General features: G+C 35.3%; 1 protein-coding gene across 29 annotated transcripts in view; it reads left to right on the top strand.

Moving 5' to 3' along the window:
• Window positions 1–21332, top strand: part of dmd (dystrophin) — a 249405-nt gene that overhangs the window by 199339 nt on the left and 28734 nt on the right. For 17 of the 29 annotated variants that reach the window (XR_015475971.1, XR_015475970.1, XR_015475972.1 and 14 more), the window contains exons 65-72: window positions 1068–1269; window positions 8177–8262; window positions 10658–10815; window positions 13059–13225; window positions 15312–15423; window positions 15540–15676; window positions 18453–18491; window positions 21080–21145. Coding sequence is in view for 25 of the 29 variants with exons in the window: in XM_087236510.1 (XP_087092636.1) it covers window positions 1068–1269; window positions 8177–8262; window positions 10658–10815; window positions 13059–13225; window positions 15312–15423; window positions 15540–15676; window positions 18453–18491; window positions 21080–21145 (967 nt within the window). In the remaining 4 variants the exon portion in view is untranslated. Of the gene's footprint in view, window positions 1–1067; window positions 1270–8176; window positions 8263–10657; window positions 10816–13058; window positions 13226–15311; window positions 15424–15539; window positions 15677–18452; window positions 18492–19288; window positions 19316–21079; window positions 21146–21332 lie in introns of all 29 variants that reach the window. The other 12 variants (XR_015475969.1, XM_087236506.1, XM_087236514.1 and 9 more) reach the window with 2 other exon arrangements.

The raw sequence follows: 21332 nt of genomic DNA, 5'->3' as shown, positions 1-21332 counted from the left end.
AATGTAAAGATGCTCGACTTTCGCTGCATTTTGCGACAGGATAGTCAACACAAACACACACACACACACACACACACACACACACACAAAGCTGTTTGACACTCTTTGCACCTACCCAGTCAGTGCAGACCACAGGCACCTGCATCGTGAAATGCAGTTTTTTTTTTCTTCCATTCAGCATGCGGTATGAACTTCCATTAAAACAACACTTCCAGCAGTTCATGGCAGCATCCAATATCCCGTTTGTCACAGAGGGCGTGCATGAAATGTTCGTGAATGAAAGTTAAAGTGCCAAACTGCAGTTAAAGTCCACACTGGATGAAATGCGGATAGCGCGGTGACGCAATGGCGTTAATCAAATTATGTGCTATAACATGTAAAACGGGATCGTGAATGTAACACTCAAAAAGCAACTCATGTAAACACCTTACTCTTATTCTAATAATTAGATTAAAGCAAATAATTTGATTACTGATGTCCATGTAAACGTAGTCACTGATCAACGGTAGCAGCGATCACATCTGATCCATGTGGAGAAAATGGAGGAGATAGAGAAATGGAGGAGATGGAAATTGGTGGAGAAAACTCTGCTGACACACGCTCGTGTCTGTATCCAGAAGTATCGCTGTAACAGCTAAGAAATAGAGTTTACTTTCATTCTCTCAATACAGTGAATAGGGGCTTCTGCTGTAAGTGTCAGTGAAAGACTGTCCTGTAAACACACATGCAGTAAAATTTTGCATGTCCCTTGCCATAGTAAGCTACCGCAACATAGCGCATATTAGATAAATGACGTCAGTATATAATAACCGGTTATGATCTATTACTGAACCGATACTGAATTGTCCACGTCTGCATCAAAGAAACAATTAATTTTGACACCCTAAAAAACACTCAGCAAAAAATTGCTTAATTGTTATCAAATAAATTACATTTTTGTCTATATCACATCTCGTATCATTTCCTGCTTAGTTTGGCAACCAACAAGAACACTCTAAAAACAGCATAGTCACGTTCTAGTCTATTCAACACTTTAACAACTGTTCCCTTTTCTCCTCTGTGCGCAGTGGATCTTCTGAGCATGCCTGCAGCCTGTGAAGCCTTTGAGCAGCACAATCTCAAACAGAACGAGCAGTTCATGGACATCGTGCAGGTGATCAACTGTCTGACCAGCATCTACGACCGTCTGGAGCAGCAGCACAGCAGCCTGGTCAACGTGCCTCTCTGTGTGGACATGTGTCTCAACTGGCTGCTCAACGTTTACGATACGTACGTTTGACCCGTTTATTATTGTTGCTTTGCTTGTTTAAACGGCTCCCTTTTTACAAGAGGTAAAATAAGACTTTTGTGTTTCCAGAATGTGGCTGTAAAGTTTCAAACCGAAATGCAAATTAGATCATTTATTATACCCTGTTGAAGATGTTAATTTTTGGGTCAGAAGGTGTTTTTTTGCGAGCTGGTTCTCCTCGCCCCTTCTCTTGGAATGTTTAATAACCAAGGACGAATGTCAGGATAGACTAGGGGTTGCACAGACTAGTCGACTTGTCCACGTATATTCTCTGCTATGACGCTTTTTGATTGAGTCGTGATGCGCAGATCACATGGTTTTTGACCTAAAGTACGTAGTAGGATACACCCTATAGGGCTGGACGACATGGCAAAAATTTCTATCACGATATATTTTAAAATTTCAGTCGATACGATATAATTCCGATATCAATATTAGAAAGCCAGAAAAAACTGCCAAGAACGCACACAATGGATGTCTGTACCCACAAATGTCTGAAAACTGAACTTGCAAAGTCTATAATAACATCCAGGCTCTTATAACTTGTCCAATTTTTATTTAGCCTTTACAAACAAGAAATGTTAAATAAATTATCAAATGAATAAAACTGTCAGACTTAGCTTTTTATATATATATATATAATAAGCTGAGGGTTCTATCTGTCTATTTCTATTTGTGTATAATTAAAAGCTAAGAACCTAACCTAATTAAATGAAAAGGTTTAACATAAAATATTTCTTATATATTTTATATAGTCTATTTATATCGACTATTATTTTATATTATTTTGTATAACACATTTTCATTATTTAACAGATTTAATACCTCTATTTATCACATTTTTTCTATTTCATAAGCTTTACAATAACTTGATTCCTGATAAATATGTTTGTGAATTTTATTTTGTACGTTTGCGCAAGTGCTGTATGCCAGCATGCAGCGAGTTTATGCGGATGTCAGTGTTAATTTGGGTGTTAATGCGAGTTTATATGTATGTGTATGTGGGTATAAGCATGCATCAAGTTTATATGTATATGTGCAAGTTTCATACACGTTTTGAACATTTAATAGTATAGGTGTATATGCACGTCACGTGTTTTATGTATGTGTTGATAAGCGGAGTTTGATTTAAATTCTACACGGCGCCTCATAGCATCTGTTTGCTTCATTGCCTTCTCTTCTGACATCGCTGGTTACGGTGTTGGGGAGGTTGGCTTAAACTTTTATGATACCTCATCTTCTGACTCTCAATATGTTTTATCGGGCGGAACTGCTTCAAATGGGCAAACAGATTTGATGTGTTCCCGATGCTAGTCTGCACCACTCTCTGGCACATTTTGCAGAGCACCGAAACTATAAGTTTATCTGAACTTCAAAAGCCGAAATACTTCCACACCAATGCATTAGTCTTTCCTCCCTTATCAACTATTTCATCTGCATTCCTACTTGTGGAAGCTTGTTTAATTACATCTGTATTCAGGGCAAACTTTCGGTGACGGAGCTTAACTAATTGAGCGCTGGCAGCGCGTGTCTGACGCTCTTTTTGATGGCTGAGCACTGAACGTCATTCAGCGACAAATGATTATATATAATTTACTATACATATAATAAAATATAAATATGCAAATTTATATCGAAATACCGGAAATGGATTTAAAACTCATATCACCGTTATTAAAAAATGTACCGCGATATATATTGATATCGAATTATTGTCCATCCCTATGGTAGACTCATTAAGTAAAACCTCACTTGGATTCTTTCATTCATTCATTCATTCATTCATTTTCCTTTGGCTAAGTCCATTATTTATCAGGGTTCGCCACAACGTAATGAACCGTCAACTGTTCTGGCATATGTTTTATGCAGAGGATGACATTTGAGGCGCAATTGATTTTGCATGATAGGCGCCCTTTAAAACATTCATGGCATAGTTCATTTAGAAATTAAAATTCTGTAATTATTTACTTGCCATTCTGTCCATTTCGAACATTGACATTCCTTTCTCTGTAAAAGGCAAAAGGTGAAATTTTGAAAAATGTACTGGCAGCTGTATTTAAAAAAAAAATAAATTAATTAAATAAATAAATTGTGCTTGCCTGCGTGTGCTCCATGATCGAAAGGAGGTCAGATGGGGTTGGAAAAACATGAGTGTGAGTAAATTGTAAAATTGAGGTGAACTAATCCTTTAAATATTAGAAGATATGAGTCAGAGAATCAAGGAGCTGCTTCTCAGCATGTTTCTCTGTAGGACCACAGTAAGCCATAAATCATGCAGTGTTTGTACATGGAGGTGGTAGATTTCACAGAAGACCCCTGTCTGTCCCCCAAAGCAAACAGAGAGGGGGGAAAAAAAACATTGGAGGCTTTTTCATTCAGGCCGTCCTTTTACTTTGATTGTCTTGCGAAATAGTGTTTTTAACAGAAGAAATCCATTTAACAGAGTCCCTTCGGGAATGTAAAAAGTTTTAATTTAAAAGTAATTCTAAAGTATTTAAGATATTTAATAATTGAAAAGTCTTAAATTGCTTAATGGTATATTAGAAGTGATAAACGATATATTATACAGATTATTGCTGTTTATAATAAAATATTGTTGCATTTTTATATTGTAATATATTGTTACACCCTAAATGTAGGCCTATCATGATATCTATTTTTTGCGGTACGATATATTGCACTAAAATGTCTTGCGATAAACAATATTATCGTAATGCAAGTACACTCTTACAAAGAACACATAAGTTTTTATTCTTTAGAATATTTCATTTAAATAGTCATTTTAACAAATAGGCTTTGGAATCAGAATGTGAAAACGTATTTATCCTAAACAAATAAATAATAATAATAAATGTTAACGAAAACTCCAAATAAAACGTTACAGATCTATTTTCAGTAGGCATCCACATTTATTTGCCTCTCTGCAACTCTCACATGGTTGCCTACTGAAGCTAAACAGGGCTACGCCCGGTCAGTACTTGGATAGGAGACCACATGGGAAAATTAGGTTGCTGCCGGAAGTGGTGTTAGTGGGCGCCAAACCTGCGGTCTGTGTGGGTCCTAATGCCCCAGTATAGTGATGGGGACTCTATACTGCTCAGTAAGTGGCGTCTTTTGGATGAGACATTAAACCGAAGTCCTGACTCTCTCTGGTCATTAAAAATCCCTGGATGTCCTTCGAAACAGAGTAGAGGTTTCACCCTGGCATCCTGACCAAATCTGCCCACTGGCCTCTGTCCATCATGGCCTCCTAACCCTCCTCATATCATAATTGGCTTCATCATTCTGTCTCCTCTCCACCAATCAGCTGGTGTGGGGTCTGCATTCTGGCGCAAAATGGCTGCCGTCGCGTCATCCAGGTGGATGCTGAACACTGGTGGTGGATGTGGAGATTCCACCATATGTGTAAAGCACTTTGAGTGAATATAAGAGTGATATAAATATAAGAAATTATTAATCCCATGAAAATATACTATAGTCATTTCTAGTAAGTACTTCAGAGTTTTTTTAACACCTCCATTAGAGTGCAATTAGCTTAAAGTGGTTATAATTGGTTTTCATGTATGGGCGAAAAATGCATTTACCAATTTTTGAGGACATGTCCATGTGTTTTGCGATATATTGTTGATATATTGATTATTGTGACAGGCCTTTCCAAATGTTTTCTTTTTGTGTGCAAGTTGTAACGTTAAAGGCAGTTTTTTTTTTTGGTTGAGCCTACTAAAAATAGCAAAGCATAGACTTTTCAAAATAAGGGTCTTGATATATTTCTGGCTTTGTTAAAATGAAAGCCTTATGCATGTTTTTTTTATATACATATTATTGTTATTTTATTTACATAAATTGTTGAGGCCTAAATCTTTAATTGCCTCACAATTTGATTTGGTTACTATTCAACAATTTAATTGTGACGAGCATAACAGTCATTGAAAGCATTCTTTAGGTTAGAGATGACCATAGACCAAAGTTGGCCCATGGTAACCTTTGTTTTGTCCCGCCACCCCATCTGAGAAGAGAGGGAGAATGATGACGATGGTTTTGAGATTGTCAATTCAAATTTAACGTAACATTAAATGCTAACTAAAACTAATTGTTTCAATTAAACGCTGTAAATGAACCAGATTCTGTTTAAATGTACATATTTTCACCTGACAATGCAGAGCCTTTTTGATGAAATCAAGTCAAAGGCTGATTCTGCTTGACCTTTGTATTCAGCTTAAATTCCACTGTATTTTAAATGTGATAGTTTGTTTTTATTGCTCATTTTTAAAGGTGCAGAAGGTGATCTTTCACAATGCTAACAGCTTAGCATAAATCTCTTAATCAAAGTCCTTCCCCAGCCGTCTAGAGCCACACCTCCTTAAATACGAGCACAGCAAAAGAACCCTCTCTCATGTGTTATAAGCAACTAGTGCTTGTCCGGTGGCGAGCAAGCCAAACTGACATGCTATTTCAGAGTGAATATTTAGAGTTGCATGGTAAACAATATAGGGAAACTAGGCGGAATAGTGCTATTTACTTTTGTTTTGTTGTTAAACTAATTAAAATCTACATTATAGATGATGTAAAAGGTCCCTTATGAAACTGAAAATAGTCTTATCAATCTTTCATCGGAAGATTTTAGTGGCTGAACAACACTTCAGTGAAGATATAACCCGTTTGTAACATCTAACATTACATCAGCTTTGCATGACGCTAAAATAGTTTTAAAACAAAACATTACCTGTCTAAGAGAAATCCTTCAGCCATTGTTTCATCCTTTCTCCAGCGTGCAAAGGTAACTCCAATATTGATTCAAGTTTTTAAAAAGTTTTGATTAAGCAGGTTCAACAATCGCGCGCGCGCCCTCTCTCGTGAACGCGCGGCACCAACAGCGGTCGGCGGTGATGCGTATAAACGGCTGCGCAGTTGTTCAAATATGCATTTGCTGACAGACAGTTTCGCCTACTTATCAGAATTATGAGAGATGTCGGTCCAACTCTATTTAATTGGATGAACATTTTTTAGTTTTATGCCTTACTTTTAGATCATTTACTTGAATCATTATTATTGGACTGTGAAGAGACTTTCAACCAGCACAACAACAAATACCTCTGAAGACAATCACCTACTGCACCTTTAAGTTCTCATTTAAAAAGTTATACTGCATTAGTTAATACAATTTAAAGTAATGTTTTCTGTTTATTTTGAAATATTCTGAAATAAATTAGGAAATATTCCATGGCACTTTTAATGTAATATATATATATATATTTTGGCCTTTTATACTGAAATGTTTTATGCACCCCTGCTTTAGGTTTTTGCTAGCATGTGAACACTCTTTTTGTTGACTTTCTTTAAACAGTATTATCACATCAGTACAATAATGAACAACCTCATAATATTGACTTTGATTAATATGTATTGATACACTAGTACGCAAGTAAAAAAAAAATTATGATTAAATTGGTTTGGGTGTTTTAAATTGCAGCAAAATTTTGCTAATATAAGCAGCATTGTTTATAAATATGTGAGCAAGTAAAATTATGCTTAATTAGTTAACAAAGATGTATAATAATGTTTACCATTATTATAATTGTTGTTATTATTAAAGATTTATTATAATTATTCATTTTCTTTCGGCTTAGTCCCTTTATTTATCAGGGATTGGCACAGTGGAATGAACCGCCAACTTATCCAGCAAATGTTTTAATCAGCTGATGCACTTTCAGGTGCAACCCAGTACTGGGAAACACCCATACACACTCCCATTCACACTCATACACTACGGCCAATTTAGTTTACCCAATTTACATACAGCATCCTGACTTTTTTATGCCCGTAGGGCTGGGCTTCGGGAAAATTTTCACATCATAGCTAGCACGCATATCTGGCTTCAGGCCTTCTTTAGAAAAAAACTTTTTTTTTAAAAAAGTTTAATGACATCTAATTTATGCAGTTTGGAAGCGCCAGTGATGCCTTGCGTATAGAGATTTTCAGCCACGTGCAATTGAGAACATACAGAGAAAAAATTGCCAATGGCAATGCCAGTTTTAGAGTTAAAACTGAAAAACTCTAGAAGAAAGACAACTCCTGGTCAACTTTTTTATATAATGACAACTTTAAATGATGAGCCAACTGATTATACACAATGCACATCTTGTTAAATTGAGTAAGCTCACTATGGACAACATACCGCTTGGATATCGATGTCACTTAACCTAAATCTTACATTAAAAAAACAAACAAACAAAAAAACTCCAAACATTTCTCTAAATTCGTCTGATAAAAAAAAACATAATGAAAAGACTTCAACTTTCTATAAAATACAAATCTGGTCTATTTTAATGGCTGTAATAGTATAAGCTGTTTGGCGGAAAAAAACGGGCTTCAGGTTGGACTCAAGCCAAAAATGTTGATGAGCTGTTAGACAAGGGCCTGGCCACAGCCTGTGCATCTCGGACTAAGGCCGGGCTAGTGCTTAGATATAAGACCCATGCAGGGCTCTACCCAGAGGAAACCCACGCAAACACGGAGAGAACATGCAAACTCCACACAAAAATCCTAACTGACTTAGCCGGTACTCAAACCAGTGACCTTTTTGCTGTGAGGCAACAGTGCCAACGACTGAGCCACCGTGTTGCCCCTATTATTATTTACAAAAATAAAATCTGATGTCTTTTTTTCTTTAAATCCTTGTTTAAATCCAAGAATTAATCGTAACTTTTTAGTTTGTTTGTTTTGAAAATTGAAAACCTCTTTTTTACCAAGCTATGATGCGGAGAGAATGTTTTGTTCCCGATCTTGACTTTCTATCTGCAAAAGATAAAAAAGGGAAGAGCATTTGATGGTCTTGCTTTAGTCATTTGTCACCTTGTTATTTTATTATTATTATTTTTTTTCCTGCAGAGGACGAGCTGGGAAGATTCGTACCCTATCCTTCAAAACAGGAATAATCTCTTTGTGCAAAGCTCACCTTGAAGATAAGTACAGATGTAAGTTTACTTTTGCTGTTCTTATGTGTCTGTAAGCTGTAATAAGATCTGGGGTATTTCATTGTGTTTCTGGAACTGTCCTACTAGCAGCAGTTTACAGCTTTCTCAGGTGTTTGTAGTGTCATGTGGTATGTTGCCATTGTTTATTTGCTAATAGCACTGCTGTTAACTTTGCCGTAAAGTCTTGGAATTTGCTTCAGAGTATACAGCACACAGTGTAGTGCAACAGCTGCTCGAAAAATAAATGTTTACACTCCTAGCAACCACTGGCATTTACATTACTGACAAGTGTGTTAAAACGGTTCACAGTGATGATATAAACAAAAGTGCTGGAAAACTGAAGGCCAGGTTTTCACTATATTGCAGTGTTATTTATTCCTTTGATAGCAAAGCTGAATACAGAAGACCATTTTAGGTGATCTTTCAGAAATCATTCTAATACATCAATCACTTATTATCAGTTATTATTGGTGCACGGTAATTAGTAAAGGTTGTTATTTTTATCAATATTTAAATCACTTGTGCTGTTTAAATCTGTGTATTCTTAAGGATTCTTTGGTTTATGTAAATCAGTGTTTCCCAACACTGTTCCTGATGGCACACCAACAGTACACATTCTCAGCCTCTTCCTAATCAAACACACCTGAATCAATTCATCACAACATCAGAAGAGACTTCAAAACCTGAAATGAATGTGTCCGATAAGGGAAACATCCAAAATTTGTACTGTTGGTGTGCCTCCAGGAACAAGGTTGGGAAACACTGATATAAAGCCTAAACCTACGGGAGCAGTGTAAAGCCGTGATTATGAGCGAATCACTTGTATGTCAGCTTACAGACAAAACAGCTAATCAACCATATTGACGCAAAAGAAAGGAGATGAAAAAACCATGTGTGATAATAAAAGGATGATCCCACACACACGGTTAACATTAGACCCATTAATAACCTATTCAATGAATGGTTCAAGCGAAAGCAACTGGTGCTGCATACAAAAAGACAAATCTGGAGCTCTTAAAAAAAGCAGTAAGACTGTGGGTGCATGTTTAGCACTTTTTGTCTAGTCTATTTGAAAGAGAACCGATCACATCAGGTGCGTTTCTAGGCATGGTTGCTTCACGCAAGGAAACGGGAGCGCGCACGCGTTTTAAACAGTAGTGCGCATCACATTAGCTGTTAGTGCGGGTGATTACCCTTTTATTCGGTCTTTCTTTTGATCGCCAACACAATTATTTTTGTCATTCGTGTTGCTTCTCAATTCTAAGATCGCCTTTGCATGCATATTGGGCCATCCTTATTGTCGAACCCTGCTTTTAAGATTTATTATCCGGGAAAATTATTTTCAACCAGCCAAAGTGGCTGGTGGGAGTGTCTGTCTAACCTGCCACCGCTGATATCCACCCACATTTGGCGGGTTGATGGATGTTAATGTCAAGCCCTGCTCTTATTATTGAAAAAAGTATTTGCACGTCACTTCACCTAAGCTGCAATAGTTCTTTTTTGTTTATTGTGTAGATAACTGACCAACAAAAATACATTAAAATAAAGACACAAAGTATACTAAATAAAAATCGTTACAAAAAGAGCATTTTTCCAACGATATTAGGCTGTATGAAGTGGTCAAAAATTGCGGATTCCTCTCTGATCATACAGGTTTGGTTTTCAGCAGCGGTGTGGAAGGAGCCATCCTTCACTATGTCTGTAACAAGCTGCAAGTCATTTATCTAACTAACTTAATCTTACTTATCAAACAAAACATTGATTCACTCACTTTTCTTAATGGTATTACTGTAGTAAAATATAGCCTAAGGTGGATATAGTGGATATGTTTTGTTGTGTACATTCTGGCCAAATCTAACTCAGAATCTTATATGTATATATATATATATATATATATTATATATATATATATATATATATATATATATATATATATATATATATATATATATATATATATATATATTCCAAATATTTATGATGTATAGTTTTTTTTATCAATTTAAGATGTTTGACAATGTTAAGATTGCATTTTGCCTTGGTTTTTGACTTATTTATGAACTATTTATGGACATAAAATAAAAAAATATATATATATCCTGGGTTTGAAAATATTGTGTTCCTGGTCTTCACTGAGCTCAAGTAATAGTTTAATTTACAAAAATTGTGAATGAACTTGACTGTTGATGTAATAAATAATAGTGTCAAATAACAAGCATTTTTCAAAATGGATTTAAATATAAATTCATTTGCAGTGTATTCCTGTGATTTCAAACTGAAATTTCGACATCACTACTTCAGTCACGTCATTGTTTGGAAATAATTCTAACATGCTGATTTTCTGTTGAAAATACATAGATATATGATTGTCATAACTTCCTCCTGTATCCTGTAGTTTTATTTCGAGAGGTGGCCAGTGCCACAGGCTTCTGTGACCAGCGGCGCCTCGGCCTCCTCCTGCATGATGCCATTCAGATCCCCAGGCAGCTGGGTGAAGTGGCGTCTTTCGGAGGGAGCAATATTGAGCCCAGTGTGCGCAGCTGCTTTCAGTTCGTAAGTAACCATGGGCTGCATTCATCAACAAATAAGCTACCATATAGATTATACACTATTTAACCTTTTCTCTGCTAGTCTTGCTAGTCTGTGGTACAAGCAACCCTGTTTTTCACAAGTCAGTGTACTTTACACTACAGTTATAGATGCACCCATCAACCAGGCATTTTTTTGTTTGGTTTCTTTTAAATCAGCCGCTTACTGTTATGGACTTGCATACATACTGGACTGCAATGATTTTATTCCAGAAATTGTGTAAACAGAGCTGTGCCACACAGGAATGACCGAACACCCACGCAAAAGCATAAGATTCTGCATTAACTTGAACAAATTTGAGACGTTGACCCTTGCCTTATTTCATATTCCCATGATTCCCTGATGCTTTCAGCGTTATATAAAAAGATTGTATGGAAATTTGTGTTTGGACAGTTTCCATCATAGCTCATGTTTAGGCAATTCGCTTGGAGTTGTAGGTTTTAAAATGTTGGACAAAATGAGCAGGATGTTTTTTTTTTTTTTTCTGTGAAAAAACCTAAACCTAATCTAAAGCCAAAGTCAACATCTATACTATACATGGGCTTCATTCTGTGTACTTGGGCATCTGTTGATTTGAATTTATAGACTATGGTTGACTTTGAAAAATTCTCTGGCAGATGTTCACTGTTCTTGATGTTAGATTTAGGGTGCTTTCACACCTGTGAATCGATTCATTTGTTCCGAAACGGGGATTAAAATTGTTACATTGTTGCACATTGTTCTTGGTGTGGTTCGCTTTCACACAGTAAAGTTTCTAAACGGACCAAAAGAGCTAAATCAAGTAATGTGTGAGTAAACTCTCCTCACATTGGTCAGTGTTTCAGGTTTATTTTGCAGAGTCCTGCTCAGCTGTCATGCGTCCTTATTCTAATTTATGACTATGAGCAATAAGACAATATAATTTTGAATGGTGACACCCACAGACGTCGTCACTAAATAGAGCACAAGTAAAACTTTCTCATACACAGCAGTTGTTTTTTTGCAATATAGGCTTTACATTATAGAAAGAAATAACAGATAAACTACAGCAGTTTGGTCAATTTTCCTAACGGATAAACAGCTCTCGTCGATAGTTCAGCATACTTTCACTTTCGTATTTTACATGAAACACACAATTACCGGTAGGAATGACCTCTCGCCCTACTCATAATTCTCCCTTCATCTAGCCGTATATGCTTATTACATATTCGTAATACACTGTGTTATAGCCGGGCTTTGATCGTTTTGCTTTCTCACTACAATCGTTCTGTTCCAGAGTTCGTTTTAATCGAGCCAAGACCACCTCATTCAGTCAATCTTGGAGCGATTGTTTTGGTGCGGATCAGAGTGTGGTTGCTGGATTCACATATGCCAAATGAACCGCGCAAACTGGGCAAACGAGACAGGTTCCGAAACAAAAGTCTAGGTGTGAAAGGCCATGTCCACATGTACACGGGTGCTTTGAGCACATCTACCCAGATGAGAGCTGTGCACATCTGCTGTTCATCAAGGATCTACCACTGAATCTAATCTCAATATATTTGTTAAAAATTATATTTAATTCATCCTGTGTCTATATCTAACGACATATTCCCCGACTTTGGTCTTTTAAATCTATTATTTTTTCTTGGGTAACGTGTTTTAGTTGAGCGCAAAGAAAGGTTATTATATTATTTTATGTAACCATGTACTGATTCTGCACATTTGACTAATTGCTTGCTTTTATTTCCTATAATGTATAAACTTATTGTACGTTATACTTATAAAATGCCCATTATTGGTATGGTGTGGATGGAGATTGTTTTTTTTTTAGCATTATCGATATAAAACACCATTTTAAAATGAAAACACACTAGTGTAAACACAGCCTCAGTATTATGCATTTAGAAACCAGTGCAGCTTGTTTGTTTACAACACTAAACATTATTACTGCTGGGGTATAAGCGCCACCTACAGGCTCAGAATAAATTTGAATTTCATTCAGCCTGTCTATTGTTTTCATTTTTATGGATAAGTTTTATGTAGTTTCATACTGTATTAATATTATACAATCTAATCTAATTTATTATTCCTATTTTCAGTATAAGAATAATTGTTCCAAATAAAATTTGACTGATCACTGTTGAAATCTGTAGAAATCTATAATTAGAATCAAAATCAGGATCATCACCAGTCACTGTGTGTTCAGTGTTTTTATCAGTTTTTTTTTCTTTTGCTCTGATTTGAAGGCCAATAACAAACCGGAGTTAGAGGCTTCAGTCTTCCTGGACTGGATGCGTTTAGAACCTCAGTCGATGGTTTGGCTTCCTGTCCTTCACCGTGTAGCGGCCGCTGAGACAGCAAAGCACCAGGCTAAATGCAACATTTGTAAGGAATGTCCTATTATTGGCTTCAGGTATGGACCTTTTCTTCAGTACTATTCTTTCAGAGTGACTGATTTTGCCTCTAGTGCTTTAAAGTCTCAGCACTTTTTTTGTACATTATTAAGCATTGCACCAAACTTCAAGTCAGACGTTGAAAAAGAGTAGCCTTGTGTTTTGAAAAAGCATTGTGTTCATTTTCTGCTGTTAGACGGTTTATTGGTGGAGAACACTGACTTCTTTTAGTCTCTTTTATATATTTCACTTTTAAAGTCAACATGACCCTGTTTACATTCTTTCTGCTCTCGTTTTTTTTTTTTTTTTTTTTTTTTCTTCAAATAATTATTTTTTACTTTTTTTTAAAAACCTGTTTCTTGGCTTGTTTTTGCTGTAAGATGGAGAAATCGCTGATCTGTTGCCATTCTTGAACAGATGTGAAATTATCTTAATATTCAATAGTTTATAAAATAATCTAAATATAATAATAAACTATTTTATTAATTAATCATTTTAGGTATTGATTTTATAGACATTTTGTAAATTTTTGCAGGTGTATTGGGCCACCATTCAAATTCTGGGTCCTGAAAAAAACACTTGAATTATGCTGTTTTTAGCACTTTAACAAGACAAAAAAATTATTAAAGTAATCACACAAAATAGCAAAAAAAATGTTCTGTAAGCATTTTCACTTATTTCAGTTTTTAATTTATAATTTTTTTGTGGTGAGCAATATTTTAGCATACATCTTTGCTTGTTTTATCTATTGCAGTCATGGATTGTAGTGTGACACTGTAATATGTGTTTTTCATCCCTGTGGCTCTGGTTACATAAGCAGGAAAAGTTATTTGTTGGAAAGATTTTTTTCTATTAAAAATAAACATATTTTTCTCCATAATAACGTGCTTCGGTACATTTTGCATAAGATCAGTGGCATATAATAACAAGTAAATGTGGTGATTTTTCATGTAATGTTGTCTATAAAGGCACATGACGACAATAAATAACAAACAAATCAATCAGGCTAACACAATTTACATGGGTCACCATAACAAAGTCAAAAAATATGGAAATATAATTTCCAATATAATGACTTCAGGTATGATGACTGCACTTGGTTTATTTATTTGTTTTTTATTTAAAGTGCTTTGAAATATGCATTTTTTTATTCGATGTTTGATGTAATCTCAATTAAAAAATGAAGAGAGTATGGGACAGCTCCTCCTCTTAAAAAAAAAAAAAAAAACAGCCAGTAGTGTTGTTTTATCACAGCTCTAGCAGTAAGAGATCAAATGAAATAACATAGGATAAGAGATAAGATCAAATGAAAAGCAAATGACAAGCATCTTGAAGGGGGCGGGGCATGTCAGACACCAGAGAGCCTTTGATTGGTCAGATTTAATGAGACACTGAAATATGAAAATATTCATTGATTCTTTTAGGCAGAAGTGACAAACTGCAAGCTTTGGATGTTTATAATCAGTTTTATATTTTTAAATGCATATTTCCTCACTGTTTTGGAGCACACCAAATTTTTTATTTTATTTTACGGGACCACAATTATTTTATTTTACAGGAAAACAAAACAAAACCACAGTATTATTGTGATTAAAGTGTAATTAAATTCAATTGATTCCTGTGATGACAGCTTATTCCAATCACATGATCCTACAGAAATAACTGAAAAATCCAGATTTTTTTTCTTCTCATTTCTTCTCATCACAGTTGAAAAAGGTTGTGCTGCTTAATTCTTTAATCAACAGCACTTTTTCAATTATATACATTTCTTAGTTTCATTATGAATGTCTTTCACTTTTGAGCAATTACATGCATACTTGCTGATCAAAGTATACATTTTAAAAAGTATACACTAAATATTTGAATGTAGCATATCGAATAGCTTAATTGACAATGACTGCATTTTACTCAGAACGACATTATGAAAATGTCAAATTCCCAATATTAAGAGCAGGTTAAAGCAGGGAACAGCTCCACCTGGAGGATCAACATGCAACCACACTCTTCAGATAAAAGATCTGTCTTGCATGCCTCCTCATTTGATGCTTTGGGTGTTTTACTAACAAGTCTAAACCTGATCCCATTGTTTGTGTCTGATCTCTACAGGTACCGAAGTTTAAAGCACTTTAACTATGATATCTGCCAAAGCTGCTTCTTTTCTGGCAGAGTGGCCAAAGGTCACAAGATGCAGTACCCTATGGTTGAATATTGCACACCGGTAAGTTGATTTGGATCATAGTGTGATCTCAAGCACATATTTATTCCATTGAATTGCATTCAGAGAGTTTGATTCCAAAAGTGAAAGACCTTTTTTTGTGTGATCTTTTACTTCAGACGACGTCAGGAGAGGATGTGAGAGACTTTGCCAAGGTGTTAAAGAACAAGTTCAGGACAAAGCGCTATTTTGCCAAGCACCCTCGCATGGGTTACCTTCCCGTCCAGACCATCCTTGAAGGAGACAACATGGAGACGTGAGAATATTTTTGTCAATATTTTTGTTTGAGTGTGTGTGTGTGTGTCTGTTGCAGTCAGCTACTGATTTAAGTAGACAAGTGACAGCTGATAGGGCTGTTTTTGCTCAGTCATTATTAAGGGTGTCACGATTTTGATTTTTAATTGAAATCGATCGAAATTTATGCTCAACTTCAATTATCGAATCAAAAAATAGAATCGTCGATGCTGCCACGCCCCATGTCACGTTAGCTTGGCTTGCCAAGCGGGAAAAAAACATGCTTGTTGAAGTGCTTGTTAAACTGCAGATGCAGAAGACCCGTCGACAGAGCTTAAATCCTCTCCTCTTTCAATGAAGTCGCCGGTGTGGAAGTATTTTGGATTTCCAGTTAGTTATGTTGACAACGTTCATGTTGTCAACCAAAAAAAAAACACAGTTTGCAAGCTGTGCTATGTACGTATTACGGTTGGGATGATAGACGATGGGCGCATCGCGATCCTCCGCCCCGCACCCGTTGCAAATCCGTTTGCGAAAAATACACACTCAGGCCCTGTTTACACTAATATGTCTTTGTTTTTAAATGGCATTTTAGAACGACAACGATCCACATCCACACTGGCGTGTAGCATTTCTGAGCAGCCCTCCTTCCTCACTACCGCTGAAACACACATCACGTGACGACACACACTCATTCACACACAGACACAGACACAGACGCACACACATTGTCATGCGCTCGAGACAGTGGATCAAGGCAGTCAGCGGGTCAGTAGACTGCTTCCATCTTTTACTTTCACACAAGTACTTAGTCATTTTAGCGAACACCTCAGATACTGTTGGCTGGTTCCTGTTGGTTGTGCACCTTTTTTACCGACGCCATTATAACGACACATATCACTGCCTATTCACGAGTCCCGCAGAAAAAAGTGATTGACAGGTGGTAATTATGTGTATGTGTATGATTTGTTTATGGGTAAAACAAAGACCATGCAAGTCAGGTAGTTTAAACGGTAGGCTACAAATAATTAATTCATTATTAATGAATTAATTATTCATAATCGAAAATCGAGTTGAATCGTGACTTTAGAATCGAAAATGTAATCGAATCGAGGAATTGGAAGGATCGTGACACCCTTAGTCATTAAATAAAGTACAGTGTACATTACTCCACAAACTATCTGTGTCAAACATGTTTTTTAAAAAATTATAGTCAGGCATAAGGATCTTATTGGCCAAACACAGATCAGTATTTGTGGTATTGTCATATATATTAATATTTTTATTTTATTATAAGTATATATAAAATAATAATTGTAATAATTTCTTTAAAGTCTTTAATAAAATCGGTTTCTGTAAGTCACAAGGTGTAAGTTATGCTATTATATATGTTATCATTAAAATATTTAATATTAGATGTTCTTTTGTGTACTAAACGAGGTGAATTTTAAAAACACTCGTTGAGGGTAGGATCCCTTGAAATAATATGAATAATATGCCAATGTTTTAATAGCACTTTATTAATGTCTTTAGTCACAGGCGAATATTTCATATAACAATTATTACAACGATCATGCTTTTTTGTCCTCTTGTGACATATCTTTAAAGCGATTATGTGCAGATTGCATCCACTCACCTTTATTTAGGCTGTGTATTTTAAAATGACACTTTCTGTGTTTTCATTCTTCTGGCTTGTGCTCAAGCTAGTGACATTCCTCTGTAAACCAATAGCATTCCGCTGCTGTTCTGGCTCCGCCTTTTGGTACACTTTTGTTGTGCTAGGTACCAAAAGTGGTACCCATAAAGTGGTATGGTACGGTGCGATTCGCTTTTTATTATCTTTTAACAGTGGAAACGGCTATTAAAGCGTACCGAACCCTACCACACCATGCCATAAAGGTACTAATGTTAACCTGTAAAGTACAAAAGTGAACCTTTTGGAAAGGTACCGCCCCAATGACAGCTTTTGTTCCTTTATTTCTGAGAGTATAGATGTTGTGTGTGTGTGGTGAAAAAGTTGCCCTATGGCATTTAAAGCACCATAAAATAATGTACCAACAAACATTTTACCAGCAGAAGTTGTGCAGCTGACAGTGCCATAAAAGTGGTTATTTCTCACCATAAAAGATGGTTAAAAAAATTAAACCAATCTACAAAACGGAGATAAAGCACTGTTCCATCTAACAAACTCCCCAATACAACATTTTAACCTTCTCAGAGTCCATTTACACTTGCTTAAATGACATTCTTAAACATTATAGCCTTGAATATTCCACTTTTAAGGCAGTTTACTTATACATAAACTGTACTAAATGGTCAAATGGTAAACTGCAGGGTGCCTCCAAACCGGACAGAGATGACTTCCCAACAATTACTAACCTAAAACTGCAGGTGCAACAATTTTGGTTGCTTTCCCCCTCTGCTGTATACCATGCTCATTACTCGTCTTCACAGTACAAGTATTAGTATTGTGGAATTATTTCTCCCGCTGTAAAAGAGGCAGCTGCAAATGTGTGCAGTCCATCACTAAATGCATACACACATTATTCTTACAACATGAATCCCCCCTTTTTCATTTCAACCCCAACACACAACCAACAATGCTGAACCGAACTATTTCCTGACGCTCTTTGACTGTAATGCAGATGTCATTGGCCGCTGAAAATGCTTTTAGGGTTTAACTGTGTCATCATATCGGTGGGTTTGTGTGTTTGGTGCTACTTAACAATCATGTCACCTTCATGCTTTCAGTGCATCTACTTGTCCTGTCCGTCATCTCATCTTTTTTTGTCTTGCAGTCCTGTTACACTGATCAACTTCTGGCCTGTTGACCATCCGTGAGTACTTGAGTACTTCCACACTCCAACACGCAACTATTTTCCAACACACACAAAATAAATATACAACTGAAGTCAGCATTATTAGCCCTTCTCAATATTTTTTCCCCAATTTCTCTTTTAACGGAGAGAAGATTTTTTTCAACACATTTCTAAACATAATAGTTTTAATAACTCATTTCTAATAACTGATTGCTTTAATTTTTTCATGATGACAGTACATGATATTTTGCTAGATATTTTGCTTAGTGTTCAGCTTAAAGTGCAATTTAAAGGCTTAACTAGGTTAATTAGGCAAGTTATTGTATAACAATAGTTTGTTCTGTGGATAATTGGAAACAAATATTGCTTAATTGCACTAATAATATTGACCTTAAAATGATTGTAAAAAAGTTAAACAAAAAAAAAAAAAAAGCAAGGAATTTTTCACAGTATTTCCTATAATATTTTTTCTTCTGGAGAAAGTCTTATTTGTTTTATTTCAGCTAAAATAAAACAAATAAGACTTTCTCCAGAAGAAAAAAATATTATAGGAAATACTGTGAAAAATTCCTTGCTCTGTTAAACATCTTAACATATTTGAAAAAGAAAAAAAAACACAAGAGGGTTAATAATTTTGACTTTAACTTTATATGACATGATGCAAACATTTGTTGATTTATGCACAGGGATTATTTACATCACAGTTAAAATGTTACAGTTAAATGTCCACTGCTTATTTATTTATTTATTTTGTGGCAGATTAAATTAGTTCTGAGTAAATTATTAAATTATGTTTATTTTGATTGATGTTGTAGATGGAGATCAGGATCAGTGTCGTATTGGTCAGCAAACATGAATCACAGATTGTTATCATTTGAAGTACACTTGAGTTTGAATCTTCTACAGATCTGGTTGAAATTATACACAAGTCTTCATGCTACACCCGTCTTTCATTGTCAGACGTGTGAGATGTTTTTAGAGTGTGTGTCCATCTCATGGCTTCCACCATTCATCTGCGTGATTAACAGTGGTTACATGCTTGATTAAAAAAGTTATGAATGATGTTGTTGCAACTTATGCAGTTATAGTTATATAGGTTATTTTTCAGATAATTGAGGACTGTAAGATTTTTTTCCTTTAGAAATTTGTTTCATTTTATTTATTTTTTGGGAAGCAATTCATACTTAATGGGATAGTCCAAAAATTAAAATGATGTCACTATTTACTCGTTTTTCACCTGTCAAAAACCTGTTTGGTACTCTTCTAAACGCAATAGAATATCATTTAAAAAATGTCGGAAATCAGAAATTGACTTTCATTGTATTATTTGTTTTTCTTACTATGGATGCCAATGGTTACCAATTTACAAAAAAAATTTCAGAAAATAAGAAAGTCTTAGAGGTTTGGGACCACTTGAGGATGGGTAAAATATAAACTATTCCTTTAAGTTTAGGAACAGTAAAGACATGTATAATCTAATCAAATGATATAATATGAGATATACACATGTAATATCTACAGAAATATAATAATTATTATTATTATTATTAGCTTTTTAAGCTTGATGTTGTTGCTTATACTTTGTATTCACCAAATATTACAAACAAATGTTTACACAATAATATGTTGAAAACCTTTACCAAGCTATAGAGCTGTGTTCAACTTTGAGAATCATAAAAATGTTTCTGGAGCAGCAAATCAGCAAACTAGAATGTTTGATGAATTATCATATGCTACTTAAGACTGTAGTAATGACTGCACAAAATGAAGCCATCAGTTGGAAAGTATATTTTTATAAATATGTTAAAATAGAAATAATATTGGATCAGTTAAAATAAATACAGTTCTAATGAGCTCACAAGACTTTTAGAATTTTTTTTACAAATTACAGACTTCAAATTTTACCAAATTTGTTTACCATAAATGCCTTTAAAAATATCTGAGAAAGTTCTTTTGTTTGACCAAACTTTCACTCATTAGCATAGTCTTGTTTGTTTTTTAATCTACCATTATGCTGAAACACAGGGATTTTTAGCTCCGCCTTCTTTTGAAAAATCTAAGCGACAGTCACCAAAACGGCACCATTAGGATCAAAGCTTAAAAGAGGCAGTTTCAAAGAGTTATAAAACATCATGTGTGTGCTACTTTAAGCGAAAGTATCACATACACACTCTAGGGACATACGAGACTTTTACACCATGTAAAATTGGCATAATAGGTCCCCTTTTAGTGATATGTCACCTATGAATAATATTTAAAAAATCAACATTATCCCCGTTTTATTATAATATTTTATATCCTTATGTTTGATTTTATCAGAATAGCCCCATAGCAACCCTTTTGAATAGTAATATTCAGATTTAATAAATAGTTCCATTTATTAATGGGTACTGGTTTTTATGAAGAACCTTTAACATCCTTCGAATTTTCCAATTGAACAGAAGGCTTTTAATATTTAGATCACTGATGTGAACTTGACTAAATGGTTTCTTGGGCATCAAAAAAAAGGATTCCTTGTGGAGATTTCTTTTTTAAAGTGTATTTTATTGATGCATTTGGTGTGTTCATTTGTTTTCTGACCTTTGCTCTGTTCTGTCAATGCTCAGGCCTGCATCTTCCCCTCAACTCTCCCATGACGACACCCACTCTCGCATCGAGCATTACGCTAGCAGGTCAGTCTTTTTTAAACATGGGTATTTTGGTGTTACTATGTAACTGTTTATTTAAGAGGCCAGTCCTGCATCACATAACGGCCGGGTAATGCAATGCTGTCAACTCTATAAAGGAAACACTTCTCTCTTCCAGTTATATCATGGCTGATATTTTCTGTAGGTTTGACATTGTTACTTGAACAGAAAT

Source organism: Danio rerio, chromosome 1 (assembly GCF_052040795.2).
Source record: "Danio rerio strain M-AB ecotype USA chromosome 1, GRCz13ab, whole genome shotgun sequence".
Classification (NCBI taxonomy): Eukaryota; Metazoa; Chordata; class Actinopteri; order Cypriniformes; family Danionidae; genus Danio; species Danio rerio.
This window is presented reverse-complemented; position numbering and strand designations above follow the sequence as displayed.